At 39.1% G+C, this 17563-nt stretch overlaps 1 protein-coding gene across 3 annotated transcripts in view; it reads left to right on the forward strand.

The window, feature by feature from the left end:
* Positions 1–17563, forward strand: part of ATM (ATM serine/threonine kinase) — a 120376-nt gene that overhangs the window by 74402 nt on the left and 28411 nt on the right. For all 3 annotated transcript variants that reach the window (XM_055304703.1, XM_055304705.1, XM_055304704.1), the window contains exons 38-47: positions 1073–1250; positions 4393–4480; positions 6164–6316; positions 9169–9256; positions 11644–11732; positions 11832–11934; positions 12460–12608; positions 14002–14106; positions 15743–15862; positions 16866–17100. In XM_055304703.1, the coding sequence (XP_055160678.1) occupies positions 1073–1250; positions 4393–4480; positions 6164–6316; positions 9169–9256; positions 11644–11732; positions 11832–11934; positions 12460–12608; positions 14002–14106; positions 15743–15862; positions 16866–17100 (1308 nt within the window). The remainder of the gene's footprint in view (positions 1–1072; positions 1251–4392; positions 4481–6163; positions 6317–9168; positions 9257–11643; positions 11733–11831; positions 11935–12459; positions 12609–14001; positions 14107–15742; positions 15863–16865; positions 17101–17563) is intronic.

The raw sequence follows: 17563 nt of genomic DNA on the forward strand, positions 1-17563 counted from the left end.
AGCATTATTTCTACATTGTACTTGTGCTAAGAAGAAAAGAAAAAAGTGTACATTTGGTAATCTGTCATCTGTGAGTGTGGTGTGTCATGAATATATAAAGAGGACACCTTGACAAAAATAAGATTGAGGACTATTTTCAAGTACCACAAGTATTAAAGTACTTTCTACACTGTGGAGTATAGTGTACTATACTATAGTACTATACTATACTATACTATAGTATATAATCTATATATAGTATAGTATTCTATACTATAGTATAGAATATACTATATCATATTAGTTATAATATAGTTATAGTTAATTAGTTATGATATACTATTATATAGTATAGTATATACTATAGTATATAATCTATATATAGTATAGTATTCTATACTATAGTACTATAGTATAGTACCCAAATTATATACACAGAAATTGGTTTATTAAACACTTTAACCTGACTATTTGTAGTTTTTCACTGAGTATAGAAAATGCCCATCAAGATCAGATTTTCAGCTTTTCTCTTAAACTTTGATTCCCATTTTCCTTTGTAGTAATTTAGAAAACTGTGTGTTATTAGCAACACTTTCAACTATGAAATTTTATTTGCAGTAGTGATGTAATAATTGCATTTGTAAGCTTTATCCTGTTTCATTATATGCAGATGACCTAGATTGGAAATGAACAGGTGTCATGTAACTAATGTGCTTGACATCGATACTCTGGATTTCTTTGATTTTTCTTAAGTGCTGCCTGGTACAAGATACATGGAGTTCCTGGCAGATTCATCTGTCTTTTTTTTTTTTTTTTAATTTATTCAGGGGCAGAGAGAGAGAGGCAGGTAGAGGGGCAGAGACACAGGCAGAGGGAGAAGCAGGCTCCATGCAGGGAGCCCGATGTGGGACTCGATCCCGGGTTTCCAGGATCACACCCCAGGCTGCAGGCGGTGCTAAACCGCTGCACCACCGGGACTGCCCTCTGTTGTTTTTCTTTAAGTCTAATGTGCCAGTAATGGGGAATGAAAATGTTAAGTGAGATATATTATTTTCCCTCAGACTCTCTGCTCAGTGTGTCTCTGTGTTCTTAGGTGAAAGCTGACTTTTGTCGGACTGTGCTTCCGTACTTGATTCATGATATTTTACTGCAAGATACAAATGAATCCTGGAGAAACCTGCTTTCTACACAGATTCAGGGATTCTTCACTAATTGTTTCAGACACTCCTCACCAACGAGCCGATCCACTACCCCTGCAAATTTGGATTCTGGTATTCTGTTAAATTTCATTTAACATTTATACTGTTAATGCATTTATACTGTTAATGTTTCAGTTATAGAGAAAGATTTGTTTGAATCCCTTGAGGATGCTTTATTGTCTTAACTCCATAACGTCTCAATATTTATTTTCTCATCATCTGTAGAATGGAGATGAAAGTCGTAGCCAGGGCAGCCTGGGTGGCTCAGCAGTTTAACGCCACCTTCAGCCCAGGGCCTGATCCTGGAGACCCGGGATCGAGACCCACATCAGGCTCCCTTTGTGGAGCCTGCTTCTCCCTCTGCCTGTGTCTCTGCCTCTCTCTATCTCTGTGTCTCTCATGAATAAATAAATAAAATCTCTTTAAGAAAAAAAAGAAAGAAAGTCGTAGCCAATGTTCAGGGAGATAACATATGGAAAGCCCCCAGGATGATTCTTGACACATAGTAATGCCTCAGTGCATTTTGGCTTCTAATAACAGAGCAATGCACTGAGCATTTGGTGTATATCAGGTCCTGTGCTCAGCACTAGCACCACAGAAGGAAGGGGACCCCCTACCTTCTAGCAGTGGAGAAAAAACCTTTAGACAGGGCAGCCTGGGTAACTCAGTGGTTTAGCGCCACCTTCGGCCCAGGGGGTGATCCTGGAGACCTGAAGTCAAGTCCCACATCAGGCTCCCTTTGTGGAGCCTGCTTCTCCCTCTGCCTGTGTCTCTGCCTCTCTCTATCTCTGTGTCTCTCATGAATAAATAAATAAAATTAAAAAAAACAAACCACACTAGCAAAAAAAAAAAAAAAAACCCACAAAATAAAAAACAACAACAAAAAAACCCCAAATAGATTAGATTATATTTTATTTACTAATATAAACTGAGCTTCAAAATAAATATTTTCCATGGGAAGAGTCTATTGCAGAACTTTCACCAGGAGCAGGAACATTGTATTCACATAGTACATATATGCATACCTGAGGGCTCATCTTGGGTCAGTTTTTCAAACCAAAAATTAAAGAAAAAAAATTCACAAATCTATAATGTTAACTTACTGTCTTTCATATGTATCATTGGCATATTTTATGTGCAAACATAAAGCCAGGTACAGATTCATTTAGTGTACTTGAGACCAGTACAGTTCTAAGACAAATATGGATTTGTGTGCTGTTTTGCTGCCACTAAATTGCTCTTCTGAATCTTGAATGTGGTTCTTGTCACTTTGGTGTAGGTTGCGATCACACGATTCTCCCAGTCATTTCTTTCTGGGCTGCTGAAACCTATTTGAAATGGCTGTGTTGTCACTTGGACCTCACTTTATTTTAGGTTTTATGTAGTTCCTCTCCACTGACTGCACTTACACATCTACCGTTTGAAATAATGTTTTTATAAATGTAGACATGGAAGTTCATTCTGAGTTCCTAGTAGACTGTAAGTTGGTCTTTTAAATGACCTGAGATAGGCTTATGTGGAGTTTCTTTAGATGATCAATATGAAATTCATATAGATATAAAAATTGATATTCATAAAAAATTCTCATAGAAACTTTACAAACTAAACAATATCTTCTGTTCTTAATTTGGGAAATAAGGTATAAGTGGTTCAATTGCCACTAAGCATTTAAATTTTAAATATTAAAATCACTTAAAGTCATATTAAAATAATTTTATTACCAAATTTAATAAAATCACTGCCTCTGATGACCTGGTAGTTCATTATCATCAACATAGCCAAGACATTTTTTTATGTTTATCATACATACATACATGTTATGGTATCACCATTCCTAGGCAAAAATCAGCCCACTTTATTTTACCTCTGTGTAAAGTGCCAATATCTGTATGACTGTGAATGAAAATTCAATTTGCATATGTAAAATTGTCATTTAAAAGGAAAGTAAATACAATTTTTTTTCTTTTTTTTCTTAAGATTTTATTTATGAATCATGAGAGACAGAGAGAGGCAAAGACACAGGCAGAAGGAGAAGAGGGCTCCATGTAGGGAGCCCAGAGTGGGACTAGCTCTCAGGACCCCGGGATCACGACCTGAGCTGAAGGCAGACGCTCAGCTGCTAAGCCACCTAGGTGTCCCGTAAATACCAATTTCTATCACATTAAATAGTTATCTTTTCTGAGGTCAGTTTCTCTGTCTACACTCACATGTGTCCTGTGCAACTCGGACCCACTTCTCCAAAATAGACTTAGCATCTTCACCCCTTCCCTTGGCCTGGTTTCTCTAATGCTTGTACCTGTTCAGTGAGTGGCACCCAGCTGCCCAAGCCAGAGAACCTCTCTCCTGTGTCCATAAGATTACCAGACCCTCTCACTTCTAGGTTGTAAATAACATCAGTCCCTCTGTTTCTTGCTCACGCAGCATCCCTGCTGCTTCTCAACTCTCTGGTTCAATGAGTTCTTGTTCTGGCCATCTCCGATAGCACGACTGTTCCTGGGACACTGGCTGTTACTCTTCTGTCAGATACCACGTCCTCTGTGGAACTTTAATTGTTGAGATTAGGTTCCTTTTAATATGCCTCTACCTGCCATCTATTCTCCCTGTCATAGCACAGAGAACATGATGTAGTCAGTGAGTTCTGTGTGCACAGCAGTGGTCTGTCTTATTTAGGGGTGATCCCGAGCACTGAGTACATAAAAGATCCTCGAGGGGCACCCAGGTGGCTCAGTCAGTGAAGTGTCTGCCTTCGGCTCAGGTCATGATCCCTGCCCAGCGGGGAGTCTGCTGGGCAGACTCTCCCTCTCCCTCCCTTCTCTCTCCCTCTCCTTCTCCCTGTCCCTCTCCCTCTCTGCCTCTGCCCTTCACTTTTGCACTTCCTCGCCGTCTCTGTCTCTTAAATAAATAATATCTTAAAAATAAATAAATAGAAGATCCTTGATAAATATTTACTGAATCGGTGAATTAGTCCCCTTCAGAAATAAAATACAAATTGTAATTAAATTCTCAGGTTTTATTAAGCTTAGTAGTTTATTCTAAAAGAATAAGAAATGCCATTAAATTCTACTTATTTATTCATATTTATTACGAACCAATTTTGTGCCAGGTTACTGCCTTCCAGAAGCTTATAGCATAGAGAGAGACAGACACACAAACAGGGAAGAATGTGTATAAGCAAGTCTGTCTGGGACTGAGGGGAGCTATCTTTCTTTGTCAGAGTCAGAGCACTTTTTCCGATCCTGTGTGGATAAAAAATCACAAAGAACAATGCTGGCTGTCGTGGACTACATGAGGAGACAGAAGAGGTAATGAAGTGAATATTGCTTTTGGAGTTTGGGATTTAGAAGTGTAGCTTGTTAACTGCTGGTTGAATTTTAACATGATTAATTTAGATGATGCTGCTGCAAGGTGCTGTATTTAATTTGTGTGATGCTTATATCATTTTGAAATAATCTGTTTTCAGGGTGGTTCTTTGGTTAAGAACTTCATAAGATAAAAGTTTCTTCACTAGGAATCATGGTCCTCAAAATGGTTCAATATACTGTGGCAGTGTTTATTTTCTTGATTGTGATAAATTGTTTTGTAGTATCATGTCTTATTCCTGTTACTATTCATGGGATTTTTACCAGTGAGTGCAGGAATTGCTACCTTGAATGGTCTGATTGGTTTCTGCTGCTCCAGAGTTGACTGGAGCTCTGAAGAAAGTGTAGTCCCCCCGTTAACTCAAGTAGGTGGAAATTGATGTCTCAGGTGCTGGTGGCAGCTGTTGGTTGGTAATGCTTGGTTGGTAATGCCTGGGAAGGAGAGGCAGGGAAAATGAAAAATCCCTGAATTCCTTTTGTTTGTACCCTGCTAATCCACCCCACTCCCTCCTTAAAGAAAGAAATGTTAGGTCTGTCAGCGTATTTGTTTCTAGTTAGAAACAAAGTTACTGATTCACTGTCTTGTCTGTCTCAGATCCTCTTCTGAGAAAGCCCATAAGAGCTTTAATTGTAGCTAGAAACATCTCTTTTCTTGGTGTGGGGAGGCACTCTTGAATCATTCAGTTTATCATCCAGGTGGAATGGTGTTGATGTGGGCAGTCCCTGGAGAAGACAAAATTCTTGGTATTCGGTTCTCATTCTGAATAGGCTTCAACGAAGAGTTTGAGAGAATATGGATAGAACAGAGGGTGTAAGGACCTGGGTTCAAGTTCAGGTGCCACAGTGCTCAGGAGCTGTGGGTGATCTCTGAAGTTCAGGTTCCTCAGTAGCTATGGTTAAGTGCCAGCACTTTACTCATCAGCCTGAGAAGCATCATTTCATCATTGCAACGATTGTTGATGCCATGTGTTGTCCCTGGGCTTTACAAGTGAACAAACTGAAGCTTGAAAAATTAAGTTACTGCAGATGATACAGCTTGTGTGTGTGTGTGGGGGGGGGGGGGTTGTCCAGCTAGATTTGAACCAGGTTGTACCTTCTAAAACCAGTGCTCTTAACCAATCTCTTGTCACATCTCATATATAATACTGGTTTTGGAAAAGGTAGTATCTATGGTTTCTTCCAATGCTGACCTGTTACCACAGGAGATTTTGATTTACTTCGAAAATGAACTGCAATAGGAAAAACATGTAATTGTGTCTTAGAAGAAACAATATTATCATTCAGTTGGCTACTTAAAAAGATTTGTGTGTCAGTTGCTGTTCTGTGCAGCCTGTTCTTGGCCTGTGGCCCATGGATCCCTTGGTGGAGGGCAGGAGTGAGCCCCACATTTGTGTGAGCTGATGCCCCATTACTTTCATGGTGTGTGATCCATGAACCCTGGTCAGAAATAGGGCTCTCCAGCCACGGTGTCTGAGAATGTGAGAGCTGTATACTGGGGACATGTGAGTTCTGGTGATTTGAATGTAATTTCTTTTTAACCAGCACTTGATACCACTGTGTTCTAGAACAGCAGACTTTTCTCTTGACAGTGAAGTTGTAATGACTGGATGTTACATTTTTCTTTAGACCTTCCATTGGAACAGTTTTCGATGATGCTTTCTGGCTGGAGTTGAATTATCTAGAAGTTGCTAAGGTAGCTCAGTCCTGTGCCGCTCACTTTACAGCATTGTTCTATGCAGAAATCTACGCAGATAAGAAAAGCATGGAAGAAGACAAAAGGTAATGAATGGGATGCATACCTTTGGTTTTCTAAATTGATGTTGACCTTGTTTCAGTTAAAGTATATAGTTTGTTTTGCTCCCAGTCCTTCATTTGAAAGACATCTCAGAGAGAAAAGTCTTTTAAAGTGAAATGATAATATTTTAAAAGAAATAAGTAATTATGCTCTGAAATAAAATAGAGATGTTTATTATTTAAGAATTGTGGAAATCCTCAGATAGCCAACTCCTGAGGGACAGAGACCCTTCTCTCTGTATTCCCCACAGCATCAGGAACTTACTGTAAGTTATCAAAAATAGTTTTCTCATCAGTGATTCCCCAATTTCACTGAAGTTCATTTTACCAATACCCCTGCTTATTCAAGATCCAGTTTACTTGTTTGTAAAGTAATGTAACTGATTTGTTTCTGGGACTAGATCACTTTGATTACTTTGCTATCTCCCTGTTTCTACTAATTTAATTAGCTTTTCCTCTGAGTTAGAACTCTTATAAGAGCCAAGCAGGTGTTGTCCTAGAGTAAAAATACTGCATTATCCCAACTGCCTTCCTCAGATCATGCTCATTTGACATAGCCTATTGTTTATTTTTGTTGTTAGCCTCATTTTCCAACTACAAAATCATTCATATTACAGAACTGAAAGAACAAAGTTGTATAGTATTGCTACATTTCTCTTACTTGTTACTTAGAGTTTCTACTCTGGATTGTCCTTAACCTGGAAGCAGTGTGGTTCTTAGACTATGGAAAACCAGGAGCCAGTATTCAAATTCTACTCCAGATATGAATAAATTAGTGTACCTGAGCTGATTTCCTAACTCTCTGGCTTCGTATTTAATTTCTGCTTTTCAACTGAAAACAAAAACCTACAATATGTAGGTACTGTGTGTAACATGTAATTGATACATTCACAATCATTATAGACTTTATATGAAGACAGTTTTGTTCTTTAAGTGTGTAATGAGTAAGGAATTGATTATTGCTTATTTCTTAGAGACTTAAAATTTGAGTCAGGATCTGTATAGTAATTATGATCTAAATGTGTTTCAGTATCTTGGTTTCACAGTATAGTATTTTGTACTATTTAGGAGTGAGTAACTGAGCTCTTCTTTGAGCGTAAATAAAATCACCTTAATTTACAGATAGATGATTGTATGGAATTTGGCACATTTTTGCAAAAGTGCTTGTTTAATAAGCAGGTGAGCCTGGATTTTATTTTGGTTATCATTAGGAATGAGTCCTTGACAAATAGGGCTTGCTGTTTGGTTTTGTTGTTTTCCCCCAGGTTCCTGATGGCAAAGGAAGGGCACACAGATGAGCTGGATTGGGGGTAGGGAACGGTGGTTTCTTCAGTAACTGTGTTAGGTATCCTACAGTTTTATTTATTAACTTACTGCTGGGAACAGATGAGATTTTCAGGTTAGTGTCCATAATTTTTTAGAAAGAAATCCCAAACTCTGCGAAACGGATTTAGCTGACAAGTATTCACTGACAGCGTCATTTTAGTGCTCCTGATCCGTGAGGCAGTGACAGCTCGGGTCCGACGGCTTGTTTTTTTGCCTGTAGGGTGAACAGACTTGGACTGGCAGAGTCATAACCCCCAGGACTGTCCCCCTACTTTCCACTTTTCCTCTGAAAACTTTTTCTGCATAACTTGCCAATAAGGAAACTGTCCCATCCACATGGAAAGGTTGGATGTTGTCCGCGCTGTTTTGGCACTCTGCACTCTGTGCTCCCTCCAGTGGGTGATGCTACCTTGTGTTTTGTGTTCATTGTTTGTTGGATGGAATTTTTATCATAGGAGCATGAACCCATAAATAGAGTTTATTTTCCTTATTTTTGAGCTTTATGACAAATTATATGCATACTTTTCTATGACTTGTTTTTTTGCTCAATATTTTTGTAATACTTATGCTGTGTGTGGCTGTACTTCATGAATTTGTCACTGCCACTTAACGTTCTAGGGGGAGGACACACTACAGTTCATTTGCTCATTTGCTGATGGTATATACTTAAGTATAAAATTACTGGGTTGCAGGATATGCAAAATTTAAGCCTCCTAAAAGATTGTGCCAAATTGGCTTTTAACATGGTTATACCAATTTGCATACTTCTCAGAAATGTAGTTTATGAGGAAGTAGACCAGTAGAAATCCTTACATTTAAGGAAGGGAGCCAAACAGAAATAAGGTGATAGGTAATAATGGAATCACTATTACCCATGATAAGATGTATTTTATACTTTGGATTATTATTGTCATAAACTGTCCATAGGCATGATTTCTGAGTTAAAATTACTTACGGGACAGAATGTCCTCTATATAAATGCATGGTTTAAAGCTAAGGTCTTGGAGTCTACAAATCCAAGTTTTCATCCCTGTCACTTACTAGTTTTATAATCTTGGGTGTGGGTGGATCCCACTGATGCGCTTCTTTCTCAACACAGTATTATTAGACTTCTTAATTTTTTGCCAGTTTATCAGGTGTTAAGTGGTGTCTTGTGTGGTCTTTATTTGTGTGCCCGTGATTATGAATGAGGTTGAATGAACTTCAGGTAAGAACACTGTCAGAACAATTAGAACAGAAGCCATGTGGCCTTCCCCTATATCAGACTGTCATTAAAATTTGATCTCCTTCAAGAAAGTAATACAATTTTTTTTCTATTCTAGGTGTAATATAAATTATATATTTATATATATAAATTATATATAAATTATATAATTCAGAGTAAATGGTTCATTATGTTTTAACTGTGACCTTGGTTAGTTTTTTTTCCCATCCAAGTCTATCTATAGTATATATTAAGAAGCTTCAAAATAGTAGATTCTCATTAAAAGAAGTGCTCTTGTTACAAACAGAAGTCTTACGTTTGAGGAAGCAAGCCAGAATACAGCTATTTCTAGTTTGAGTGAAAAAAGTAAAGAAGAAACTGGAATAAGTTTACAGGTAAATATTATAGAGACATTATTATTTGTGATACTATTTATTTTATATTTTGGATTATTATTTTGTTACTGAGATTATAGAGATGTCATTTGATTTTCAAAGTGACATTACTATTTAGACTGAGTGTCATATACCTTAAGTTCATGGTTTGAAGGTTAGACCTTGGAGTAGCAGACAGACTTAGTTGTAAGTTATTAACTTACTCTGCCACTTAGTTGTAAAATCTTGCACAAAATTACTTACAACCTTGAGTTCCTTTATCTGCAAATTGGAAGTAAAACCACCTATCTCATGGGGTAAATTTATACCGTATCTTTTCTGCCACAGTAGCCTGTTGATTTTCTTTATAGCATTTAACATTCGTAATCATATATTCATTTGTTTACTTGTCTCTTGCATGTCACATCTTAGGGCAGATGGCTTCTGTAAATCTCTGAATGTCCACCCTCACTGAATCTCTGGTCAGCTCATTCCTCTGAAATGACTTGTGTCAGCCCTTCTGCTTTGCCTGAAGCCCTGCTTATCTCTTCCTGCTTGTTTCTTGAAGAAAACAGGGGACAGAGAGAAGAGGTCCCACCACCTTCCCCATCAGATATGGAAGTCTCTCTGCGTCTGTTCCCCCAAATACCTCCTCTTTTTAGTCCAGATGGTCCTTTCTGGACTAGATGGTTTCATTTTTATGAACTCTTTCTCAGAGAATTAGTTCTTTACTGCGCTGCACTCCTCTGTGTACACAGGTTTCCACACTCCTTTGAGAATCACCCCCTCAGGGGCGCCCACTGACTCGGTCGCTGGAGCATGCAGCTCTCTATCTCGTGGTCATGAATTCACGTCCCATGCTGGGTGTGAAGCCTCCTGAAGACAAAATAAAATCATCCCCCTTCAGACAAACACAAAGTCATTTCCCTCTACCCTGTGTTCTCTTCCATCCCCCCTTTCTGGCCTCCCTTCCCTTCATAGCTAGACTTTGTGAAGGACTTTCCAGGCTCCCTCAGGCAGCACTTGCTAAAGCCCTCCCCACCCTCCCGAACTTCAGGTGACTAGTAGAGGGTCACCTTCCCTCCAGCGTCTTCCCTGATGTTTTGTGAACATTTAGCACCCTCAGCCACACCTTGTGTGAGGTGTGTCCTCTCTGGGTTTGTCCCATTCTCCTTTCTCTTTTCCCTTTTTGCTTTTTTATAGTCTTACCTGAGTTCTTAGAGTATTTCCTGTGTTAAGACACTATATGAGGCTTGGGTCTTGAATGTTCCAACACCAAGGGCTCAGTTTGATGTTTGTGAATATAAACAGGTTGAATTAGAAGTATAGAATTATGCCAGTATTGGTGAATTTGTATGTAGTAAGTATCTCCCAGAGCAAGCACTATTAATAAAGCTCTTGTCTGGTTTTCTCTGCAAAAGTTTCTAGCTTTTTCATTTTCTTTTCTTTTCTTTTCTTTTCTTTTCTTTTCTTTTCTTTTCTTTTCTTTTCTTTTCAGCTCCATGCCCAGTGTGGAGCTCAATGCTGGGCTTGAACTCATGACCCTGAGATCAAGACCTAAGCTGAGACCAAGAGTTGCATGCTTAACTGACTGAGCCCCCCAGGCAACCCCATTTTCTCTTGTTTTCTATTTTCATTTTTATTTTACTGAGATGATTTTAAACAATCGATTTTGTGCAAACTTTACAACAAAGATGTGAGTCAGTAAGCCACTTCTTTATCCATACCACATTTTATCAATTGTAATACAATGCAATTTTGAGTTTTCTTTCAAAGAAAAATTCGTGACCTTTATTTTTACTACATTCAGTTTTCAGGAGTCAGATTTTGCAGACATCATTTCCCATGTACAGTTTTAGTCGTTAATAGTATTATTTGTTTTTGTTTTTACTGTTTTTTTTTTTTTTTTTAAATTCTCAGTCTTTTGTGAATCCATACAGATTTTAGGATTGTATATTCTAGCTCTGGGAAAAATGCTGTAGTATTTTGACAGGGATTCATTTAATGTTTTTGTTTTGTTTTAAGATTTTATTTAAGATTAAGATTTAAGATTTTATATCCATCGTAGGGCTTGAACTCATCACCCTCAGATCAAGAGTCACATGCTCCTCTGACTGAGCCAGCTCTTCTGACTCACATGATTATTTTTGTATGTGTTAAAAGTCCGATAGATTGGGATTGATTTCTTATTTAAATTCATGAAATTGTGAGCAGTCCTTTTCAGGGGAGTCAGTCATTCTGTTCTCTGGAATCAGTTTGTTGTGTTCAAAACTTTATATTTTGGTATCACTGTCTTTTACTTTTATAACAGAGTTAGGAGATACATGTTGGTAATGATAAAATTTCCCATTTGCTAAATTCATAAAGTGATATTTTTCCTCCCATTTTTGTTGCTGCCGTGTTTTTAGGATCTGCTTTTAGAAATCTACAGAAGTATAGGAGAGCCAGACAGTCTGTATGGCTGTGGCGGAGGGAAAATGTTACAGCCCCTTACTAGGTAAATTGCGTGTTTCTAGATAACGGTGTGGTAATTCTGTCTGTGAAGGAGTTACGTGCATGTAAAACTAAGAGGCATTTTGAAAATCTTTCTTTATAGACTGCGTACATACGAACATGAAGCAATGTGGGGGAAAGCCCTGGTGACCTATGACCTTGAGACGGCAATCTCCTCATCAACCCGCCAGGCGGGAATAATTCAGGTGAGTTATTTTCTGCCCTGGAGAAGCACTACTAGTGGAGTGCTGACATGATTTTAACATGTCAGTGGGGGCACACTAGAGGTGAGAGTGCAAGTTACCTGCTTTTCAGGCATTAGTCTAAACTCCAGAGGGGGACACACAACTGAATTGGGTGGAACATTGACCTAAAAGATCATGGAGATTTGTTGGTCACAGTCTTGTTAGCTGACAGCAGAAGACATTCTTCACTGTGCGGTGTGCCATGGGGTGGATGGGTCTCATGTAAACTGTTCTCATGGTTTGCGCTAGAGTTGGGCCCAAGGGCCATCCTTGTGCTGCTGACTGATGTTCTTTATCCTTAGCCACTCCCCCATCATGTGGCAGGGTCTTGTGAGCTCCATCTTTGTGTTCTGGGGGGAGTATACTAAACTGTGTTTTGGGATTTTCGTGATGTGTTATCAAAGTTACTTTTCCTGTTTGATTGCTGTTTCTCTAGTTCTGTTACCTTTGAGTACTGAACTTTTTTTTTTTTTTTAAACTGCTTAGGCCTTGCAGAATTTGGGACTCTGCCATATTCTCTCCATCTATTTAAAAGGATTAGATCATGAAAACAAGGAGTGCTGTGCCGAGCTACAGGAGCTCCACTACCAAGCTGCGTGGAGGAACATGCAGTGGGAGCACTGCATTTCTGTCAAGTAGGAAGAACCCAGACATTTTTTACTACCATTTCTCTAGTTGTAAACAGGAAACTGTTTTTAATCTCACCCTCTGAGGGGAACGGGTTGTGTATTGTATGTTTTATAGATGCTGTCAGCTGTAGACATGCCTGAATGCTTGACTAGGACAGCAGTAAGCAGTGACTATGCCTACGTTTCAGTTTCACCCTCCTCTTAGCCAGGGCACCTCTGCTCCCACCCCCAAGATGTACTTGAAAATAGCAATCTAAAATGTATATTTTCATGAGCGTCTTTTTGTTTATAAATTCAAGAAAAATATAGTCCTTTCCCTTCCCACTCCCTGCTGCAGATTCTTTAGTTAGTCACATTGCTCTTTTACTGGCTGGATGGTTCACAGAAGACTGCTTTATTGATAAAAGGTTTTCTTTTATAAAAGAAACAGGAACACAGGAAGATACCGTTTATAACCTAAATGTAATGTCACCATTTTTTTTCTGAGTGGAAAGCCAAACGCCTCATCCAATAAAAGGTTTCGCTTTTAAGTAAAAATAAAATAATTTTTATGTCAAAATAGATGACAAAAATACCAAAAAATGAAATCCTATTAACTATATGTTGAATTGCCTTCATTGAAAAAATTTCATTAATTGAAGTGTCTTTTAAATTTCAGACCATTAGATTGCTGTAAAATTAGAGATTTGCTCTCATATTTTTACAGCATTTTACTGTAGGAGCCTGTTCGTGCTTGCCTCTATAAATCACCACATCCCATCCTTCCCTCTGCTGGCTGCATTATGGGCACGTGGGCTTCCTCTGTGTTCTTCCTGCAGGCCAATGTGTTTCCACCTCAAGGCCTTACATATATCTTGTTTTTTTGCCGCTTGCCATGCGTGTGGCTTCTTTCATTTAGATTCTAGTTTAACAGTGTCCCATCTCAGACTTCTGCTGACCACTCATCCAGAGTAGCCACCCAAGAATTCTGGTTCCTCTTTTAATTCTTCACATGTCGTCATTACTGTCCAATAGTTTTCTTATTTATTGTCCATCTTCTCCAAACCATAGCATGAGCTCTATGAGAAGGACGACCTATCTGACTTGTCCACTCATGGATTCCCCTCTGGAATCTGGTGCCTGGTGCCTGGCACACAGTCGGTGTTCACAGAGTCATTAAATGAGAAGATAGCATAGTTAGAACCAGGCAAAATATCTGAGAAGTTTACTTTCTTCTGCTTGAATAATTTAAATGATCTGCAAAATTCTTTGTATTTCTTGACAAAATTCCTAGAAATGGAGAAGTTTTCATTTTAGTTGTCGAATTTTCTTTTTTCAGGGAAACTATTTATACGTGGATATTTTAGGATTCTTTGTTTATAATTCCATTTTTTCCCCTTATATTTTAATTATCTCACAGCAAAGGAACAGAAGGAACCAGTTACCATGAATCATTGTACAATGCTCTCCAGTCTCTAAGAGATAGAGAATTCTCCACATTTTATGAAAGTCTCAGATATGCCAGGTATTATAAAATGAGTTACTATATTTTAACATTTAATTCATGGCTGCTTTTCTGAAAACTTGATAATTTCAGTGTGAAGATTTGCCCTAGTAATGAAGAGATAAGGACTTGTTGGCTTTGGTCAGGCTGTTTTTTTGTTATTTCCATTCTCCTCTCTAAAACCAAGTTCACTGTGTAATAAATCATGCCGGTCAGTGTTCATGCTCTCGGGGTACAGAAGGGGGAGGCAAAATCCTGGGATTAACAATTTTGTAGCTGCTGTACATCTAAGAAGTAAGTGCTCAGATGAGTTTTATCTTCTGAAGGAATGTTTTTGTAGGAGCTGTGGGTATGCCTATCTTAACAGTTGTTTTCTCTTCCTTGAAAAGGGATTCTCCGTGTTTCAATGTTTTATATTAGAGAATCCTTTAATACATTTGTCAAATATAGATTAGATAGATAGAACCAATAAAACCTTTCTATTTTTGTTTTAGATGTAGGAACATGCTTGTATGTTAGGTGCTTGCATAAATTGTTACTTTTTTTGTTTAATGCTATGCTTTTATTTGTTCATATGGTTCAAATCTTTCTTTTATTTTTTTTTAAAGATTTTATATATTTATTCATGAGAGACACAGAGAGAGAGATAGAGGCAGAGACACAGGCAGAGGGAGAAGCAGGCCCCATGCAGGGAGCCCGACGTGGGACTGGATCCTGGGTCTCCAGGATCACACCCTGGGCTGAAGGCGGCACTAAACCGCTGAGCCACCTGGGCTGCCCCAGATCTTTAAGAAAAAAAAAAAAAATTCCCACTGGGACAAGCTCAACTCTTTATGCAGAACCCTGAAGAATGTCTCACTGATTTCCGCCTCTGTCCGCTTCCTGCAGTTTTAATCCTGTCTCCTCTAGTAGTTATGTGGCGCTGAGCTCCTAGCATTAGTGTTCATTTTGTAAAGTGGTGACTAATGGTCGGACTTACAGATATGTAGGCTTGTTATGAGGCACAGATGAGATCATGCACAAGACGGTACTTAACAGGCTAAACATATGTAAGACACTTTTTTATTTAACAGTAGTTGCTGGGGCAGCCCGGGTGGCTCAGCAGTTTAGCGCCGCCTTCAGCCCAGGGCCTGATCCTGGAGACCCGGGATCGAATCCTACATCGGGCTCCCTACAGGGAGCCTGCTTCTCCCTCTGCCTGTGTCTCTGCCTCTCTCTCCCTCTCTCTCTCTCTCTCTCTCTCTCTCTCTCTCTCTCTCATGAATAAATAATAAAATCCTAAAAAAACAAACAACCTGTTGACCTGTTATATCCTGTATTTTATTACAGGAAGATTGACTACCATTTCAGTGCTTATTAGGTGCTAGCCATCTTGTCAGGCTCTTTCCATACATATTGTTTAAGCTTCTGAATAATTCTGAAAGTGAAAAAACTTAGGTAATGTGTTGTGGGTTAAACCGCCAGGAGTGGGAGAGTGGGATGAACCTCCGGCCCAGACGATGCTTCCGTGCCCACGTGTCGTGCTGGTGTTCGTGAATTTCGGGGGCACTCTGTCAACAGCAAAGCCAGGGAAAAGAACTCTGTAGCAGCAGGGTTGAACTGTGATATTTCTGAAAACCTCTAAGTGTCCCAAGTGTCTTGTGTTTGCTGCCACCAGGGTGAAGGAAGTGGAAGAGCTGTGCAAGGGTGGCCTCGAGTCTGTGTACTCACTCTACCCCACACTCAGCAGGCTGCAGGCCATCGGTGAGCTCGAAAACATCGGGCAGCTTCTCTCCAGGTATGTGGTTCAGACGGCTGCGTAACCCACCCTCAGGTGCAGCTCTGCTCTTCTCTCTTAGCAGTCACTTAAGAAAAGAAGCTAGCTGTAGGTTTGTTTCTCTTAGAAAATAGAAGTCGATTAGCCTCATGCACTGTGCTTTTATTAAAATAAGCATTTTCAAAAATATTTATTGTAAAAATACAGGTTTTTGAAATTTAGCTTCATTGTGCTTTCTTCTTTATGGCTCTTCCCCTGTCCTACCTCAGATAAAATGTTTTTTCATGATTTTCTGCCAGAGCTCATGGTCCCCCATTCTGTTGCAGCACTGCTGTGGCATCAGTGTTGTTTTAGGTCCCTTCTGCCATGCTGACCTAGAAGCTTCCTAAAGGAGCTTTAATTTCCTAGTCATCACCTTGTCTTCTTCCTGTCCCTGTGTCCCCTCTATTCTTGTCAGTGCAGTGTTCCTGAGGGATTGGGCAGTAATGTGTGGGAAGCAGATTTTCCATGTAAACTAATTCCACAATGTGCATTTTCTCTTCATTTAATATATAATGTTGGTAAGTGAAACCTTTGCCAGTTGCCAGCGTTGTCTCTCACTGAATTGTGATTTCTTTAACAACTGTCATTATGCAGAGTCACCCCCGGTGCCTAGTTGGGCACAGTAGAAATTCAGGAGTTCACTTCATTTCCTTGCTGACATGTCTGCTTTTCCACAGGGCGCGTTCTGAATGACACACTTGATGAATGTGTTCTCATTTCAGAAGAATATATACTTAGAAATGCTGCTTTTTAAGAGAGTCTTTAAAAATGTTCATCATCTGTAGCCCCTGTGCTGACCTTCAGAGGTCTGATGGTTTTGTAGCTTTCTAAACTTTGGTCCTTCTTTTAAACCATTTTGAATTTCTAGTGTCCTTACTGTAAAAACTCTTTTGTATTATATCTTAAATATAGGACCTGCATAATAGGGATCTTATTTTCCTCCTTTCCCTTGCTTGCATGAATTCTGTGATTGTACTTTCAGATCAATCACGGATAGGCAACCATCCGAAGTATACACAAAGTGGCGGAAACACTCCCAGCTTCTCAAAGACAGTGATTTCAGTTTCCAGGAGCCCATCATGGCTCTCCGCACAGTCATTTTGGAAATCCTGATGGAAAAGGAAATGGAGAACTCCCAGAGAGAATGTTTTAGGGACATTCTTACCAAGCACCTTGTAGAACTTTCCATACTGGCCCGAACTGCCAAGAACACTCAGGTAATAGGATTCAGAACCATGTTGTCTCACCCATGACCTTTCCTTTTATGGCAGAAAATAGAAAGCACGAGTAAAACAGAAATGTCTTGAGAAACAGATTATTATAAAAATACTGTTTTGCATAATTGTTCAAGATTCTCCATTTTGGCATCAGACTTAAGTTTAAGCCTTGGACTGGGTATTTACCTCCTCTAAGCCTGTTTCCTAGTTCTGAAATGAGAATATACCTAACTTATTATATCGATAACAGTTCAGTGAGTTTATATAGTGTTTATATAGTGTACAAACACACATACATACATATTCTTGTATGTATCTATGTATTTATGTGGAAAACAGACAGTTGCGGGGCTGGAGGAGCAGATAGAGATGTGCTTAAGATAGTTCTTCCACAGAGTCATCAATGAATGGTAGTTACTGCTGTCATGATTATTCAGGTAGTAGTAGTAGTAGTAGTAAAAGT

The sequence above is a fragment of the Nyctereutes procyonoides genome, unplaced genomic scaffold (genome assembly GCF_905146905.1).
Source record: "Nyctereutes procyonoides isolate TBG_1078 unplaced genomic scaffold, NYPRO_anot_genome, whole genome shotgun sequence".
NCBI lineage: Eukaryota > Metazoa > Chordata > Mammalia > Carnivora > Canidae > Nyctereutes > Nyctereutes procyonoides.